Consider the following 16953-nt stretch of genomic DNA (forward strand, 5'->3'; position numbering starts at 1 on the left):
TTTTACTTTCAATGTCAACGACTTGCTTTTGATACACTCTAAGAAGTAAAGGTTCTAATAAAAAACCTTTTAGGATTCCTGGGGTTGATACTGTGGAGGAACCCTTAAAAGGTGCTAATTAGAACCGTTTGCAAAGAACCTTGGTGAAAAAAGGATCCTTAAAGAATCTCAAATTTATCTTAAATCAACTGCGATCATGGTGAAAAGGGGGTCTTACATGATCCCTTGTGTTTACAATGGACCTCGCAGTTCTTAAACGAACCCTTTAATGAAAATAAACCCACGAAGAACCCAAAGGTTCTAAATAGAACCTCTAAAGAACCTTCAGTGTTTAGTGTGTATAAAGGATGTGTATGTATTTTGTGATTATTTTTTGTTTTCATTAGGTCCATTACATAATTGGATACAGGAAGGTCGATTGAAGGGTTAAAGTGAAGAGGCGGAGATAAGCTGAATGTATACATTTCTATCCTAAAGCACCGCATTATTAAACGAGCTAACGGTTACGATTTGGGCTCGTTATAAGCGCAAACAGCTGCAAACATCTGCCGAGGAGCGGGCAAGTTTGGGGTTGCCTGGAGACAGACGAGGCGGGGATGCTGGAGGAGGAGGAGGAGGAGGAGGAGGAGGCGCTCCCCCGCCGCAGGACCTGCGCTGGAAGCAGCCGAGGTGAGAGCAGGATACCTGGAGTACCACGGCATTTGGACCGGGGCTGTGGAGACACGGGGCTGTTCAGTTAAACGCGTCTCTACGTGAACAGATTGTGCCCATTTGCACATGCATGAGTGCAGCCACCCTGCGCTGACAGCAACTGGCTGATGATGACTCAAGGAGGAGCTGTTTGTGTGGCGCACATTCCCTCTCGATATAGCCAGAACTTTCCAAGGCAGCCGGAGATACCCTCACAACTTTGCTCTCAGCTGATTCCAGACATTTCCAACCCCTTCCAACACGTCACCTCTCCAATTCTATAAAGGAGGTCGGCAAAGGTATCATGGCACAGTTCACGCAGCCAAGAAGCGCATATAGCATGAAGACGCAGTCGCCAATGGTGCAGATGGCTACTAACGACCCTCTGCCCCCTGGCTGGGAAATTAAAATTGACCCTCAGACGGGATGGCCCTTTTTCGTGGATCACAACACCCGCAAAACCACCTGGAACGACCCCAGGCACGACGCGAAAAAGGTGAGCGAGTAACGGCGTGAATAAACGCAGCAAGTGCTTCGGGGGGGGATTGCGGTGGAAGTTTGCGATCTGAGCGCTTGCTGCTGCCGTGCATTGTGGGCTGAGCGAAGATGGGGTTTTCTTAATGTGTGTATTCGTGGTAACATAGTCTCACATTACGTTACTGTCGCATATATATATATATATATATATATATATATATATATGGTGAATAAGGCTACTATAGTATGGAGCGGATACGGCAGGGAGAGGGCATTGGACGCGAGGAGTTTCCATTACAGTATGTCTCAGAGATTTATCGCTGCGTGAGCATTTCTCGCTGGTCCAGGGTACACCTGCATCTGAATCTGTTAATACTCTTCTTTGCAATGCATGTCCATTAAATACGCATATTGCGCGGTAAATAAGATCTGGGTGAAGAGTGACACAGCCCTTAATAATTCCCGTGTAATGTCCTAGCCGTGGCTGTTTAGTGTACATGACGCACTGCAGTCCTATGTGAAGCCCTGCCATGGAGTATTTGGACTCTCCATAATGTTTATTTAAAGCTTCTTATTACATCAGCGACGTGACACACGCAGACCTGGATCTTAATGTAAGCTTTAGTTTAAGCAGGGTTTATGCTGCTCCTTGCCTAAAACTTTTCCTTATAAGGGATTCGGTTTGTTGAAAGAAAAAAAAAGAAAGGAGGAGAAGGAGAAGGAGAAGAAATGCAGCTCTATGCAGCTTAACTGTAATCTGAAGTTTTGTTGCCAGTGCTTCATGTCTTGGTGAGACGCAATGAACTACAGTGACAGTGAGAAACTGCAAAGTTTTCTTTTGAATGGTGTATTTCAGTTCAATTTCTGTTTAACTTCATACAACAATAAAATGCCCTAAACAAGAATAGAAAATCAGAACATTCTCTTGGCCTCCAGGCATGCTGAAAGACTGTCGGATAGACATAGAGCCAGCCAGTTGGTATCTTGCATTTATAAGGTCGACACTTGCAGTTGTCCAAAGTTAGTGACACTGAGAATCTGCTGGAAAGAAACAGCTGTCAGGGGATAAAATTGGCGCAATGCTGGTGGTATAATGTACGTGCCAGTAAGGCAGAATGAATCTAGAGATAGGCTCTGTTGCCACCATTTGCCCCCATTATTAAGTGGCTTGTGACAATTTTGGTGATATGATTTGGTAAATCGGCTACTTTGCAATTGTTGTGGCAATGTTGTGTACAACACAGAACACAGAAATCGAAAAATGCAGCCAATTCTGGGACCAAATTTTTACTTTGAAATAGTTCTACTGCGAGAAAACACAAGAATGTTACAAGGGAATGTCAGCTTGTAAACAAATATAACCCAGGGTCGGCCTTTACCTACATGTTTCATCCCTTATATTCTGTACTTGGAGTGACAAGCCTTGAAAAATCCTAGCCACGATGTATCTGTAATCTTGTGTGTGTTATAGTCTGAAGAATGTATATTTAAAACAATTTAATACCCTCAATGCATGTAATTATAAAACCTATAAAACTTAAGACCCAGGGAGGTCTGTTAAGTTTTAAGTTTAGTGGATAAGACTGGGTAGTTTTACATGCCATGTGGACAGTTTCACTGGCCTGTACACGTGTAAAGGCCTAGCTAATGCCATGCTAGTGAAGTAATTCAAGTCATTTATATTGTACAGGTGCAATTTATGACATCCTCCCGTAACTTAACCAGGTTTAACATTGGTATGCTAACATAGTATGCTTACTTTCAGAATCCTTTCAGGGCAAAATTATAATTATTGGTTTAACCTAAACCTGAACATAAGATTAAAATACACATGTTTTTAACTTTATCTGCAGGAGCTATGCCAAGACTGGACACATCCTGTGTATTACTAGTTTCAAACTAGATTGAGTTTTTAAAAACTAGTCTATAATTAAACTAATGCTTTCGTTATACTTTTTCTTATAACATGCAGTCATGATCTTGAAGTTTTGAACTTCAAAAGCTTGATTTGAACTGGGTTTTTGGTAAGTGGTTGTACAAGTAATGCATTTTTATTGTACTATTTTGCTCATCTGTTTGATATTTTCAATGTCATTTTATTATTATGACTATTTTGGTGTGAGTATTTCCTCTGTGAGGGCATAACCCCTATTCTATCCAGGAGGAGATAATGGCTTCAGTCCAATTACAGCCATTACATAAGATGTCACTTACAAAACAATTGCAGAGAAAAAATAGTACCATTACAGTGCAAAATTATTAAAAGCCATATTCAGAATAATTGATGAAATTGCCTAGTTGTTTTAGATCAGTGCAGTGTTCCTAAATGTCTCTTTTAGTCATAATGCCAAATTTCCTCTTCAAAACAGTGTTGTGTTTAATCTGCCTGATTCTGTAATGTTATTTCTGTGTAAAATGTTTGCAATTCTTAAGCTATTCTATCACAAAAACTCACTTAAATTGAAGTTTGGAAACAGTTGTTTACCCAATACTGAATGTGAAGCCAGTGCCACAGCTACTGACACTACTATTATAAAGCACTAATAAATTAGGTTGTTTACTAATATAAATTAACAGCAGAGAATGATGGATACCACACACAATAGGTGAGTAAACAAATAAGAATTTATATTTCCAGGAGAAAACAGATATAGTCTAATATATTCCTAACCAATCACTACTACAGTGTCAGAGAATGCATAAAGTATTGTGCTCTTATTTTGAAAAAAGCAAACAAACACATAAATGCATAAAATCTATTGATTGTAAAGTAGGCTAGGTGTTAAATAGATACAGAAATGTGAAGGGTAAACATATATTTTCAATGCATTACTATATAATGCAAATTGTTTGCGTTAAATAAAAACATCACAGTTACACATCACACTACTTCTGTGTATTGTCAAAGGAGGTACAGTTTAAAAAGTAAAGGGTCTAGATGTAGAAAAACATGGCATAATACATCTGTCTTGTGATGCTGCAAAGATTAATGAACATCACTAGTACTCTCTGTATGTAGTGAAATACAGTAAGATATGTGGTAGTTCTGCTTGTATTAAATAATGGTATAAGGAATACTATTTTAGAATATAGTGCGTAAAAAAATTATGGAAAATCACTGCCTGAGGTGTTGAAAAGCTGCAATCATAACAGTTTTGAACAGTTTCATGGTTTGTTTTTCATACGCCCTCTTAGGTTTTGTGGGAATGTGTAAAGATAGCATGATTGGACTCGTGTCACAACATTAGACTGTTTATTTCAGTTTCCATCTAGGTTAGCTATTTTCTAAAAAATAATGGTGTTAACGACATCCCCTTTTTCACAGTATTGTGGTTTATCAATAAATAGAGCACACATTAACAATCTAATGAACAACAGGCACATTAAGTTGTACCAGAGTTAGCAACACACAATCACATATACACAGTCTCTGTCATGGTAGCACACGTGTGGAATCTTACAGTAAAGGTACTAAAACAGAGGTGACCCAGTTTTCTTGTTTAACCTCCAGTTTGTGGGTGTATGATTTTTTTTTTTCATCTTAGCAGTGTCGTGATTGTGTGCAACATCAAATCGCAGCCTGTTTGTATTCCTGGTCCTACACACTTACAGCCCATAAACTTGGGTTCCCATAGCAACTGCTGAGGCAAGGCCATGGGATCTGTTGTTTTGTAAAGAGCATGCTCCGTTCCCACTGATGGCAGTCTGGTTTGTCATCCACCCAGAGACATTCATGTTTCAAACAGGTGTTTCTGCTCATTGAGAGTGGGATTATTGTGCTCAAAGGGACTTAGTATTTATTTATCTGTTGTGTGCAGAACGATGCAGTTGGTCTGGTTTCCACAGCTCAGCTAAGCTGTTGTACAAGATCATGTACTTACACAGCAGCCCAGTAGGAGATGAAACACATACTATCTTAGAAGTGTACTTTGGAAAAGCATTTTCCAAGAGTGTGAATAGGAAATGTGAGAAATCACCACAGAGAATTCTGTTTGAGAGCACACCCATGGTATAAATTCTCTTCCTGGGAAGCTGTCTGTGTGAATGGTTGGGGTTGAGGCTTTTCGAGTTTTCTGTTTTCCCCGGTGTGATCTTTGAAGTGTTTGTTTACGTGCTTAGTTGTCTGACTTCTCATTAGCACAATGTTTCCGCTGTATGTTAATTTAGATTGGATTTATCATTTGAGTATATATAGAGAGAGAGTGTAAGAAAAAAAGGAGAGCTCTCTGTTGTTGTTTTGTTGTGACTGATGTTGTTGCTAGGTAAATGTGGCACCTAATTGCAACAGGCCAGTGATATGATGACTTGTAAATGTAGGCTGACTCTGGGAGTTTCCATTGACTGCATAGGATTCACAGTGCTGTATGAATTGTGCCTGTCAGTCTTCCATTATTTCAACCACCTTCTCATGAGAGCATGCTTTCTGTGAATAAAAGGACAGTACTGGACAATGATTTTGAATAGAGAGTGCATCTTGATTTTCTAGTCCGGGCAGATCTGAAATGCATTTTCACTTTGTGACTCTGCAGGCCCTGGCAGATGTGATTTCTAAATAAGAAAGAGCTAAAAACAAATAACAAAAACATATTCTGTTTTTAAAACACAGCTTTCAGATTTAAAACACCCTGTACCCCACTCCTATTTTTATACATTTTAGCGTCCAATATATCCTCACTGCTACAATTAACATTAAAGTGACCGGGAACTCCCGGCATTATGAACGGTTCCTTTAAGAACAGTTTCGTATTCCTCTTGAGCGGTAAAAAGCCAGTGTTTCCAGATTATTTCTATCTACAATGTGCTTTTGTCCTGACGTCATCCAAATCCAGGGTAAGGCTGAACAGATGTACTGTAATACATTTAAATTAATTTAAATACATTAAATCAAACAGTAAGACAGTAAGGATATAATAAGGATATTTTTTCCCTGAGTAATAAGCAACAATTCGTAACAAGAAACCAGTTTGCAAAAGTAAACAATGGATAAACCTGTAAGTGCATTGTTGAGAGTAATTTATATTAGTTTATAAATGTTTCATTTTATTGGAGATATAATTGGAAGTTCTGGAAATACAACTGGAGAAACATATTTTTTATGAACTAATTGAGCAATTATGCCTTCTGTCTTAACATAAAAACTAGACTATATGAAGTCTCTTTTAAATCAAAATAATCCAATTTGTAGGGTATATAAAAAGCTTTTTTCCCCTTCCACAATTTTAAGATTAACTGGCATTTTACGACCAAAATGGTACATAGTTGTACACTGAGAAACAATACAGTAAAATTGTTTATGAATCTATAAATTATGTTCCTGTGTTTAGTTCAAGGTGTTTCATAGTTGTTTTACTTCTCTTTAAAAACAAAACCAGCTGTGAATCCATGGCTTAGGTAAAGGTCATCTGGCCTTTCTTTCTATTCTTGGAAACAATACACATTATTAACGAGAAAACAGTATATTTTCTTATTAGTATTATGATGATGTAGTGCTTGTTTGCTTCACCACATTCTGGAGCTCTATGATTAAGGAACAAAACATGTCAGGGATGAGAAATGGTGGAGAAGACTTGCCTTACTCACTGCCTGAGCTTGTCAAATCACACAGAGAGCAGGACTCACCATTACCCTGCCTGCCTAAAACTCTCTCTCGATCTCTCTTGCGCCATGTGTGCAATATAAAAGTGTGGAAGTGCGTGATCTATATATCGAGACAAGAATATCTATCCATCTATCAATTCTCCTTGTTTTATTGTGACGCAGGGACAGATCATACACTTGCGTATTGGTACACTGTGCAAGGTGGAAGCAAGTCTCTCAGCCATTAATCATTCAAATTAGCGTTCCACGAAGATTCAAAGCAGAGACATTCAACATCATATTAATACTCCTGAGGAAATGATTATTCATACTTTAATTCACTTTAGTTTTTTTCCAGGGACAGTATTCAGGTAATGCTCATGTAATTAGACTAAATGGCCTGTTTCATATGATCCGTGATTCCCAGTTGTCTTCAAAACAATGGCAAAAGGGTGATTAAAGGCTGACTGTACCTGCTATTTGGGAGTGCATTCTGTTTGTTTGTGTGGGTGTACTTCATTTTTCTAAATAGAGAAAAGGACGTCCCCAGCCAATTAAGCTGTTTAGAATCATATATGTTTTAAGTAGATCTGTTTGGTAAAATCATTTTATTCTGAACCTTAAAAGCCTTAAATGCTTAAATGTCTCTGCTTCTTTTATTGAGGGACTAGCTCTCCTAATAGAAAACAACTTTGTCAGAAAATCACAGAATTCACAATGTCGAGGACATACAAAATATATCAAGTTCAATAGTCTCTTCCAAGACTCATATCCTTATAAAGGCTCTCTTTATTATTTAAATAAGATTATACAATGTTCAGTTAGCATCATTTAACATGATACATTTTACCCTGGTGCATTTGGTTTAAGATTGATGTTATATGCTGTGTAACAGATCTTTAGAAATGCCTTTAACCTTCAAGATCTCAGTAATTAATTAGACAATGGAATCTCCCTTTTGGACTGAATTGGATTGTGGGCCCATGAACAGTCTTGCTTGTCTGAAGCATATTAATTTAATGAACAAACAAGTATTATTACTAATATATATATATTTTTTTCAATAATTCATTCATTGTCATTTTTGGTTTTTAAATTCAAGTTCAATATTCAATTTCCATGGCAGTTACCATAGAAACTGATGTTTTTTACAAGTCCTTGAAAAAATACCAGAAGAGGTTTAAATCAAATTAGTTCCAAAAGCAGGAATAAAAGTTAAAAAGGTGATCTGTTTGGCTTTTGTCGGATATGTAGACTGCCTAAATCTTTTGATCTCCAGGTCTTTTTCAGCTCTCTTAATTGAGAGCCTTGATTCATATTATTTGTCTAGGTGAAGCTATAGTTTTATAGAGCACAAACTAAACATTCCTTCATTGCTCCAGACAGGGTAGGTTGCCAGAAAAGAAGATCAATTGTTTCGTTTTGGCATATTTGCCTTGCTTCAATGTCATGAAGAAGAAATTAGGTCTTTTCACAACAACTTAATAGCAAATAATCTCCAGATAATAATTATTCCACATTCTTTTGATTGGGGTGAAGCTTTGATGACCTTATCATACATTTGCAAGTTAAACAAGCAACACTGTCTGTTCTAAAGATGAAAACAAAAATGCATAAATGAGGCACAGTACCTGTAACTGTAGGAGCAAACATGAATTGTAAGAGAGCATAGTTGTATCAACAGCATAAGTTTCACAGATTTACCCTCAGTGTCAAAGGATGTTGGGCATTCTGAGAAAACAGTGCATTTATGATTTTTCTTTCTTGAAATGCTCTTTCTTCCAGGAGCCCCAAGCCTCCTCCAATGGCCCCTGTTTGGCTCCCCAGCCCCCTCCCCAGGAGCCTCAGAAGCACTATGTGAGAGAGATGAAATACCCATCCCTCCGACCGGGGTACATTGCCATCCCCGTCTCCCATGAGAACATGGATCATCGGCAACAGCAGCACCCCTACTACTCCTACCCCCAGCCTGCCCCCATGCAGAGGGCCAGGGCTGAGGGCCAGACCCCCTCCCCGACACCCCCTCACCAAGGCCGGCCGAAATCTCCCATTAGGATCCCGGCAGAGGGCTGTCCGAGTGACCCTCACTGCGGACAAAGCATGTCATCTTCCCCTGTCTCGCCAGGACCTGAGGTAATGTCGTGGTCTTTATCACTGTGGTCTTGTTTGCTCTATTACATATCTTGTATTATTAAAAATAAATAATAATAATGCACAGAATATCCTAAACTATCAAGACAAAGCTTTCACAGAATATATTTTTTCCTTCTCAAAGCATTCACCATTTAACCACCCAAATCAGTGCCGTGCAAGCTTGAAGTGGGTGTAAGACAGGCACTCTGAGCCATAACAGAGCTAACAAACACTGTACATGTTGTTTTTTTATGATGACTGAGTCATTTAAATCTGGGCAAAACGGCAAGACATAAAAATACCACTTCAGCTTCACCTACATTATAGAGAGAATACTAAATTATACCAGTTCTCAAACAGAACGGACAGCCTACTAAGTCTATGCTCTAAGTCACTCTGTCAATAAATGTAGCCGTAGAATGTGATTTCCGACTGCATCTGCCCTTTTTTGAGTATCCAGCTCTCGTCAAAAAATGTTACAGCTTCTCTGTAAAAACTAGTTAAAAACTAGTATGCTACCGTAGTACCTGTCTCATGCAATCTGCACATAGTGACTGCGTCTCTTTCAGCACATCGCAGTGAAAATGTCACAACAAATGGGAAGCACACGGAAGAGAAATGGCAGCGATAGATAGAGAACCCGTTAGCGGCTTCAAACGCTGCTGTAGCTGTGCCCTTCTTTACTGGGCTCATCTCCTGTCTTGTTTCCAGATCCATCACCATGTCCACCATCAGCATCTACCGCAGGCCACCTGCTCCCACGCTGCCCCCGGTCACCAGCCGGCCCGGCCCAGCAGCAGTGGGCCCCCGCTCCAGCCTGGATATATTCCCATTCCCGTGATCCACGAGGGGGTACCTGGCCGCCCGCAGCCCCAGCACCCACCCAGCATCCACACCCAGCGACCCCCCCACATGGAGTACCAGCCGTCCTTCCACAGAATCTCACCCGACGAATGGACGGCCCACACAGCTCCGGCACAGTCCCCCCACGACAGACCCTGCCATGAGGCCTCGCCCATCCAGATTCCAACGCACATGAGGGCCCAGTCCCCAGTGCGGGCTCACGTCAAGGCTGAGCGACCACAGGTACAGAGACTCAGAGACCGCTCTTCAAACCCAAAACCTCCCTAAGAAATAATAGTAATCTAGATCTACAAGTGTCCAGGTTTTGTTTTGTTTCCCCCAGGATAAAACTGCTGGATTTATGGGTAGGAGTCTCACCTTATTGAATCTTATTTGATCTTATTCAGGTCGTCACTCTGCCTAGATTGACCGTAGTCATGATTATAAGAGGCTATGTTAGACATTTTGCTTTCTTGCAAACATGAAGGTAAATAAATATGTTTCAATGAACTATTCTGTCCCTCAGGTTCAACACCATATCCTGCATCAGGAGTCCCCTCCCAGAATGCCCCAGGAAGAGATGGGCAGCCCACCGAGAATGGAAATGCCCCAAGTGTTTACTCATAATGTCCATAGAGATGCTGAGATACGGCAGCCTCCCGAGAAACAAGAGAAGACAGAGATTAAAGTTCAAGTGCCAGTGAAAGCCGAGCCTCAGGAAACGTGGGCAGCCCCAGAAGAGGCTCCTGCTCCAAAGCTGGAGGAGCCGGAGGAGCCATCTCCGAAACACCCAGGCCTGGCGAAGGTTCAGCAGATCGTTGCACGGGTGCAGAAACTAGAGGAGGAGGTCAGATGCTTCGATGGGAAGAAGAATGACAAGAAATACCTAATTCTGGAAGAGCTTTTAACAAAGGAACTGCTAGCTCTGGACTCTGTAGACCCCGAAGGGCGGGATGACGTGCGACAGGCGAGGAGAGACGGGGTCCGCAAGGTACAGAACATTCTTGAAGGACTTGAGCTGATTGGTGAAGAGCAGAAGTCGTTTGATATGCCACGGTCCTTCAGCGAGGGCTCCATGGAAGGCAGTAGCCCCCCCAGCAAAGGGGATTCCACCAGGATTGGTCAAGTGGATGCCACAATGGAGAAGGAGATCTCCTAACAGCGCTGCTACACAACCTCATGGGCAAATGACAGGAAACAAAACACAATCACAGGCAGAAGGACTCCCCTTGCTCTGAAATCCCCCATATTCTTGTAGTTTGAATCAACTTATAAGATGCATGCCTTAAGGAGTTTAACAGCAACTATGTTACGCCATCTTGTAGATGACGGGGAGGGAATTCAACAAATTGTGTCAAGAAGAACACTTTGCAAGTAGTAATAACAATGTAACAACACGGGCCTGTCACCTCTCAGAGAGCAGTGTCTCGTAGCAGGATTGTTTGGTCGGTGAGAGAGAGAGCTCTGTAAAAGAAACATTTCTCAAAATAAAGATTTCACAAGATGGTTTAACTAAAAAGCCACTTCCTTGCAACTTTCTTTTTGGATGTATTTCTATCTTATTTTTTTAAATTTCTCTTATTGGAGTTCACACTTGGTTCATATTGATTATTGCAAACCATACAGAGTGCGACTATTATAGAGTATATTAACATTGACGGTTTTGTTTTCTTTTGCAATTGGCAGGCAATGCAAATACATTGCTTGCATTCAGACTGGGTCCTTTTATTCAGCACTGCTGCCTCTGTCTGCACCTCTATGTCCAATATGAGCACACACATCTGGTCTCAGGCTACTTGTTTACTGAATTGGTTTGCTCCACATGCTTTGCTCACCTCAAACCCTTCCTGGTGCAGCATCAAAGTGCATAGCAGTATTAACAGTACTCGGATCTTTTATTTGTCATCATACAGATGTAGCATGCTTGAAGTGTAATGTTTTGGAGACCATTAAAACTACTTTAAGCTGCTCTTGTAATTTATACCATTCTTCAGAAGCTAGACTGCTCAGTGCTCTGAGGTTCCCAAGTCATATAACCAACATATTTGTCCAACAGATTAGTGTGCCTGTAACGTGCTGTGCCATGCTGACAATATCTCTTTGCATGGAGATAGGGGATGTTCTGCAGAATATTGCTTACTGGAATTTACATTAAAAGCCCCAAATGTATTTGCTACAGTGGATCCATAATATTGGGAGGTATTCTGTAATCTGGGCCTTCAAACTCTTCCTGAAACCAAAGCTGTCTGTTTTACATAGTAAAGAGTTTACTGCTGACAGTCACTCGCCTCACATATATTATTTTAGCTTCCATGCCTGTGAGGATCTGCATATCAATTGGCAAAATACTTCATTAATTAGCATAAATAGGACATACAGTGATTTATGCTAATTTAAACATATAGCATGAAAGTATGTAAATATTCAATTTGCAAACTGACAAACAGGTTATTGGTGCACGTTATGCATATTCAAGACATTACAATAAAAAAGTAAAAAAAAACAAAGGATCACATTGAAGTGTTAAGTGTCAATTGTATTATGGCTAAACGGGCACCTTAACAACCCTGGTTTGTATGAGGTCTCCCCCGTTATTATGGAGCAATATTGGCAAGTGTACAAAAAGGGCAGTTCCAAATTCGAAGCAGCGTTCAGCTGCTAAAAATAAGAACTGAGCAGTGTCAATGCTGACAGTCCTTTGAGCAACAGATACTAACAAGCCTTTGATTGGGAAATCACTGTTAGACGCATAAATACAGGAGCCTCTGCTAGGAATTTATAACAGGCCAACGGGTTATTGTTATGAAATATGTAAACGTATATTTATCCAGGGGTCCCCTGAAGCTGGAAACATATATATTTTTGTGCCAAACTGAACAAAGTAGCCTTATTCAGTGTTTTTTTATCCATTATTGAAAATGGTGTTGTGTTATTAATACACAAGCATTTCAATGAAGTGAATGACACCAGTGGACTCCTATGAATGTAAATGGGACAGCCATGTAGTGCTATGTGGTCAAGTGCAAGTTGAGATCTAATAGGGAATAAAGAAATAGATTCTGGGTATATATAGTTTATTTAAAATTTCAGAGAGGTAAAGGATATTTCTTAAGTATCTAGTGAAAAAAGAATGGGAATTTACCTAGCTTTGGAACAATATTTCCATAATATGGAAAAAAAAGTGGGCAACTGATTGCAACCTTTAAACATGGTTTGAACTATACTTTTAAAAATACCCTATTTATAATACAAGCTATACAACATTGTGTCTTCATTGTTTGTTCTTCATGCAATAATAAGATGAATATGGTACCGTTATTTTATATTTGTAACATAGTGAATGGGCAGATATTCTCAGTAGGAAAGATAACCAGTTAAAACGTGGTGGTACACTGCTACAATTACTGCTTCAAACATTCATTTTTGGGAACGATACTTTCAGGCAACATAATGGGATGTTTTGTGTTGATATATAATCTTTTAGTTCTGATTCATCAGCACCTGTGAATGAGTCCCATTAATTTCATTATTCAGCGCACATGTATTATTGTGTTTATATCATAACATTTCTGGATCTAAAATTAAATAAATACTTTGAATATAATGTGTGGAAGAATCAGAAACACGTTTTTGCCATAAGTTGTAATACAGAAGAAATTTGTATTAGGAGTGCCAAATAAGCATAAAAGCAAGAAACACAGCAAACATGGTTTTGACATACATATATGAGACACTATGGCCTTTGTTTTCCCTGTAATAAATCCCCTGTTTCAATTTCTTTTGGTTTACATTCGCTGCCATAAGGGTTCTGGAAAATGGGATTGCACTGGGAATTTGCTTCCTTGGCAAATCTTTTTTCAACTGCTAGTTATGTCATCCTGATACTAACTGAAGAGTAATAAATGCTTAAGTTTAGACAGGGATTTACAGTGAATTGAAACTGAGGTATCTGAGTTTTATACGAGAGTGGCACATCTGATAAAATCTTTGTTACATGAAGCCTGACCATTGCCAACAGTTCTTGTTCGGCTTTTGAAAAGAAACTGTGTGAAACATCCCCGTTCTCTCCTGCCCCTGCTGCAAGGGCTTTCATATTTGGTTTATAATTAGAATGGGCAATCATGAAACATCCGTACGGTGCCTTGTGACTGCTCTGTGATATAAAAAGAAAATAACCACGGAGTCGGTTTTACTGTTGGGCACTTTAAAGAATGCTCTGAATATTGTGTGTTGTTGGACTATTTAAGTGTGAAGGACTTTTCTTTTGTTTTTTTTGTTTTGTTGTTGTTGTTTTTGTTTACCTATTCAGTCAAATAAAAAAGAACTATATTCCAACCCCCCTGTCCTTCTGGTTCATTTCGGGAACTGCCTGATATTTTAAGAAGATGAGAAAACACTACAATTCATATTTTGGCTTACAACCCTCTCTCTTCATGTAGCTTAGAGATGTCTGTTCAGAGGTTACTTTTTTTGTTGGATCATTTGTTGAGCGTGACAAATAACCACCGGAATGTAATTTACATAATGAAATGTTGATAGGAATTGTAAGTAATATATTGCAATATGTGTAAAATATGAACTACTCCTGTAAACAAATGTAACAGGGCAGGTGCTTAAATGGCAGCTGCATTGAGTCCTCAAGTGACAACACCGGCTCTATTTTTAAGCCCCGTTTGATCCTTGCAGTTTGTCTTGGTTAGTCTTCGTAAGCGCTCTGCAAATAGGAACCCCTTCCTTGCTGTTTGCAGGCAGATTAATATGACGAAGAGGCAGCAAAATTATTCACACCCCCTGCTAACGAAGAAAAGCCCGTAATTACAGCTACAGACTTGGGCATGTTGTGTGGGCTTTCACAATCCACTTCAATGAATGCAAACCCACTTCTGTGAAAGTGGGCGTACAGCAAAAATTGGTCTACTTTAGTTACAAAACGTTTAAAATTGTGGTTTCATGTTGAAATCCCAGGGTGGTCTACTGCATTGCTCTTACAGCAGGCCGTACTTTAAGGTAAAGTAAAAAGATCCTCACTTAAACAGCTTTAATTGGTCCTCTTGCTGAAAATGATACACATGCTCATTTACACCTCAGACTCTCTGCCATAGAGTGCATTCAATTCTTATCACAGATCTAAACCATTTACCCTGAAATTGTTAAATGGTTGTGCTGTGACTGAGTTTTTACATTTTAGTGCATTGTGAAGAACCTCTCTCAGATAGCCATGTGCATTTTCAACAGTTAAACAAACAAATCCATTTAGTATCTGCTGATTTCTATCAAATGTTCTGTGGCTTTAAGGTCACAAGATGTCTCACAGACTCACTGACTGTAAACAAAATTGCTGCTACAGTGCTGTCTTCTTTATGTCATTCTTGGAAATGTATTGAAAAATCATACATTAAAGCTGCTTTTTTGTTTCTGAAAATACATTTGTGTACACATAATGCCAATGAATGTGAAGGCTTAGGGAAGCGCTAGTTTCTACAGTGATGTTTGCCCAGGCCGGCGATGTGACAGTGCCTCTTTGTGTTACATTTGACCGTGGATTTGTGTCTCGGAGAGGCAACACCCCAAGTGGTTGTTAAGCTACAACACAATTCCTTACATAACGTGATAGCTTGAGGTTTTATTTAGGAAAGGTTTGAACTGTGGGAGATGTGATCTGAGGTCAAAGTGTGATGTAATAGGAGCGTGAAATGTTTATGGTCATCAGTGGATACTTGTTAGAATATACTGGTGACTTCCCTTTTCTAAGTAAAAAAAACCTACATAGATAAATAACGACGTGTTGACATACTGCAACAATTACAACTGCTACTAAACATTGTGTATGTGTACCAGTTCACTACAAATCCTATATTATTGGAATGATATTGCCATTACTGAAAAGAGCACAAGGACACAATTCCTAAAGCCCCCACTCAGTTTTAACATTGAATATTGATAGATATCACTGACTCTTTAATCAAGGTATCAGATATTTGCAATTTTGTCCACAGAGTCACTGAAGAACCACCTGCAGACATCCACTTTGCTGAGGTAAGGTCTAGTGGTCTGAGTGCAGTGTGAGTCACTTTTATTTAGCAGTGATGACAACTTGTCATCGAGTACCAGCAATGACTTACTATATCATGGTTCATTTCTGAGAATCCATTTAAAGTTCACCCCCTGCTTGTCTGTTTCTGGTTTGTGATGGTGCCCGGCTCTTACCATTTAATGTGGAAAAGCATTTGCATTTTACATGATTTCAGTTGTCCACACACACACACACACACACACAAATATACATATATATACAGTGAGGGAAAAAAGTATTTGATCCCCTGCTGATTTTGTACATTTGCCCACTGACAAAGAAATGATCAGTCTCTAATTTTAATGGTAGGTGTATTTTAACAGTGAGGGACAGGATAACAACAAAAAATCCAGAAAAACGCATTTGAAAAAAGTTATAAATTGATTTGCATGTTAATGAGGGAAATAAGTATTTGATCCCCTATCAATCAGCAAGATTTCTGGCTCCCAGGTGTCTTTTATACAGGTAACGAGCTGAGATTAGGAGCACTCTCTTAAAGGGAGTGCTCCTAATCTCAGCTCGTTACCTGTATAAAAGACACCTGTCCACAGAAGCAATCAATTAATCAGATTCCAAACTCTCACCATGGCCAAGACCAAAGAGCTGTCCAAGGATGTCAGGGACAAGATTGTAGACCTACACAAGGCTGGAATGGGCTACAAGACCATCGCCAAGCAGCTTGGTGAGAAGGTGACAACAGTTGGTGCGATTATTCGCAAATGGAAGAAACACAAAATAACTGTCAGTCTCCCTCGGCCTGGGGCTCCATGCAAGATCTCACCTCGTGGAGTTTCAATGATCATGAGAACGGTGAGGAATCAGCCCAGAACTACACAGGAGGATCTTGTTAATGATCTCAAGGCAGCTGGGACCATAGTCACCAAGAAAACAATTGGTAACACACTATGCCGTGAAGGACTGAAATCCTGCAGCGCCCGCAAGGTCCCCCTGCTCAAGAAAGCACATGTACAGGCCCGTCTGAAGTTTGCCAACATCTGAATGACTCAGAGGAGAACTGGGTCAAAGTGTTGTGGTCAGATGAGACCAAAATCGAGCTCTTTGGCATCAACTCAACTCGCCGTGTTTGGAGGAGGAGGAATGACCCCAAGAACACCATCCCCACCGTCAAACATGGAGGTGGAAACATTATGCTTTGGGGG

General features: G+C 39.8%; 1 protein-coding gene across 1 annotated transcript; it reads left to right on the forward strand.

Annotated features, from left to right (window-relative positions):
* The first annotated feature begins 627 nt into the window (after window positions 1-627).
* bag3 (BCL2 associated athanogene 3) lies at window positions 628-14055 on the forward strand. The gene is made up of 4 exons (XM_066693325.1): window positions 628-1186; window positions 8530-8877; window positions 9589-9963; window positions 10247-14055. Exons 1-4 carry the CDS (start codon window positions 995-997, stop codon window positions 10877-10879), a joined length of 1548 nt encoding a protein of 515 aa, XP_066549422.1. The 5' UTR covers window positions 628-994; the 3' UTR covers window positions 10880-14055.
* The last annotated feature ends 2898 nt before the right edge of the window (window positions 14056-16953 follow it).

The sequence above is a fragment of the Amia ocellicauda genome, chromosome 20 (assembly GCF_036373705.1).
Source record: "Amia ocellicauda isolate fAmiCal2 chromosome 20, fAmiCal2.hap1, whole genome shotgun sequence".
Lineage (NCBI taxonomy): Eukaryota > Metazoa > Chordata > Actinopteri > Amiiformes > Amiidae > Amia > Amia ocellicauda.

Bases quoted from the DNA above. Each gene is read 5' to 3' on its own strand.
- bag3 (XM_066693325.1), top strand. From the start codon at position 995: ATGGCACAGTTCACGCAGCCAAGAAGCGCATATAGCATGAAGACGCAG. The intron at 1,187-8,529 runs GTGAGCGAGTAA...TCTTTCTTCCAG, and splicing joins CCAGGCACGACGCGAAAAAG to GAGCCCCAAGCCTCCTCCAA. The intron at 9,964-10,246 runs GTACAGAGACTC...TCTGTCCCTCAG, and splicing joins TCAAGGCTGAGCGACCACAG to GTTCAACACCATATCCTGCA.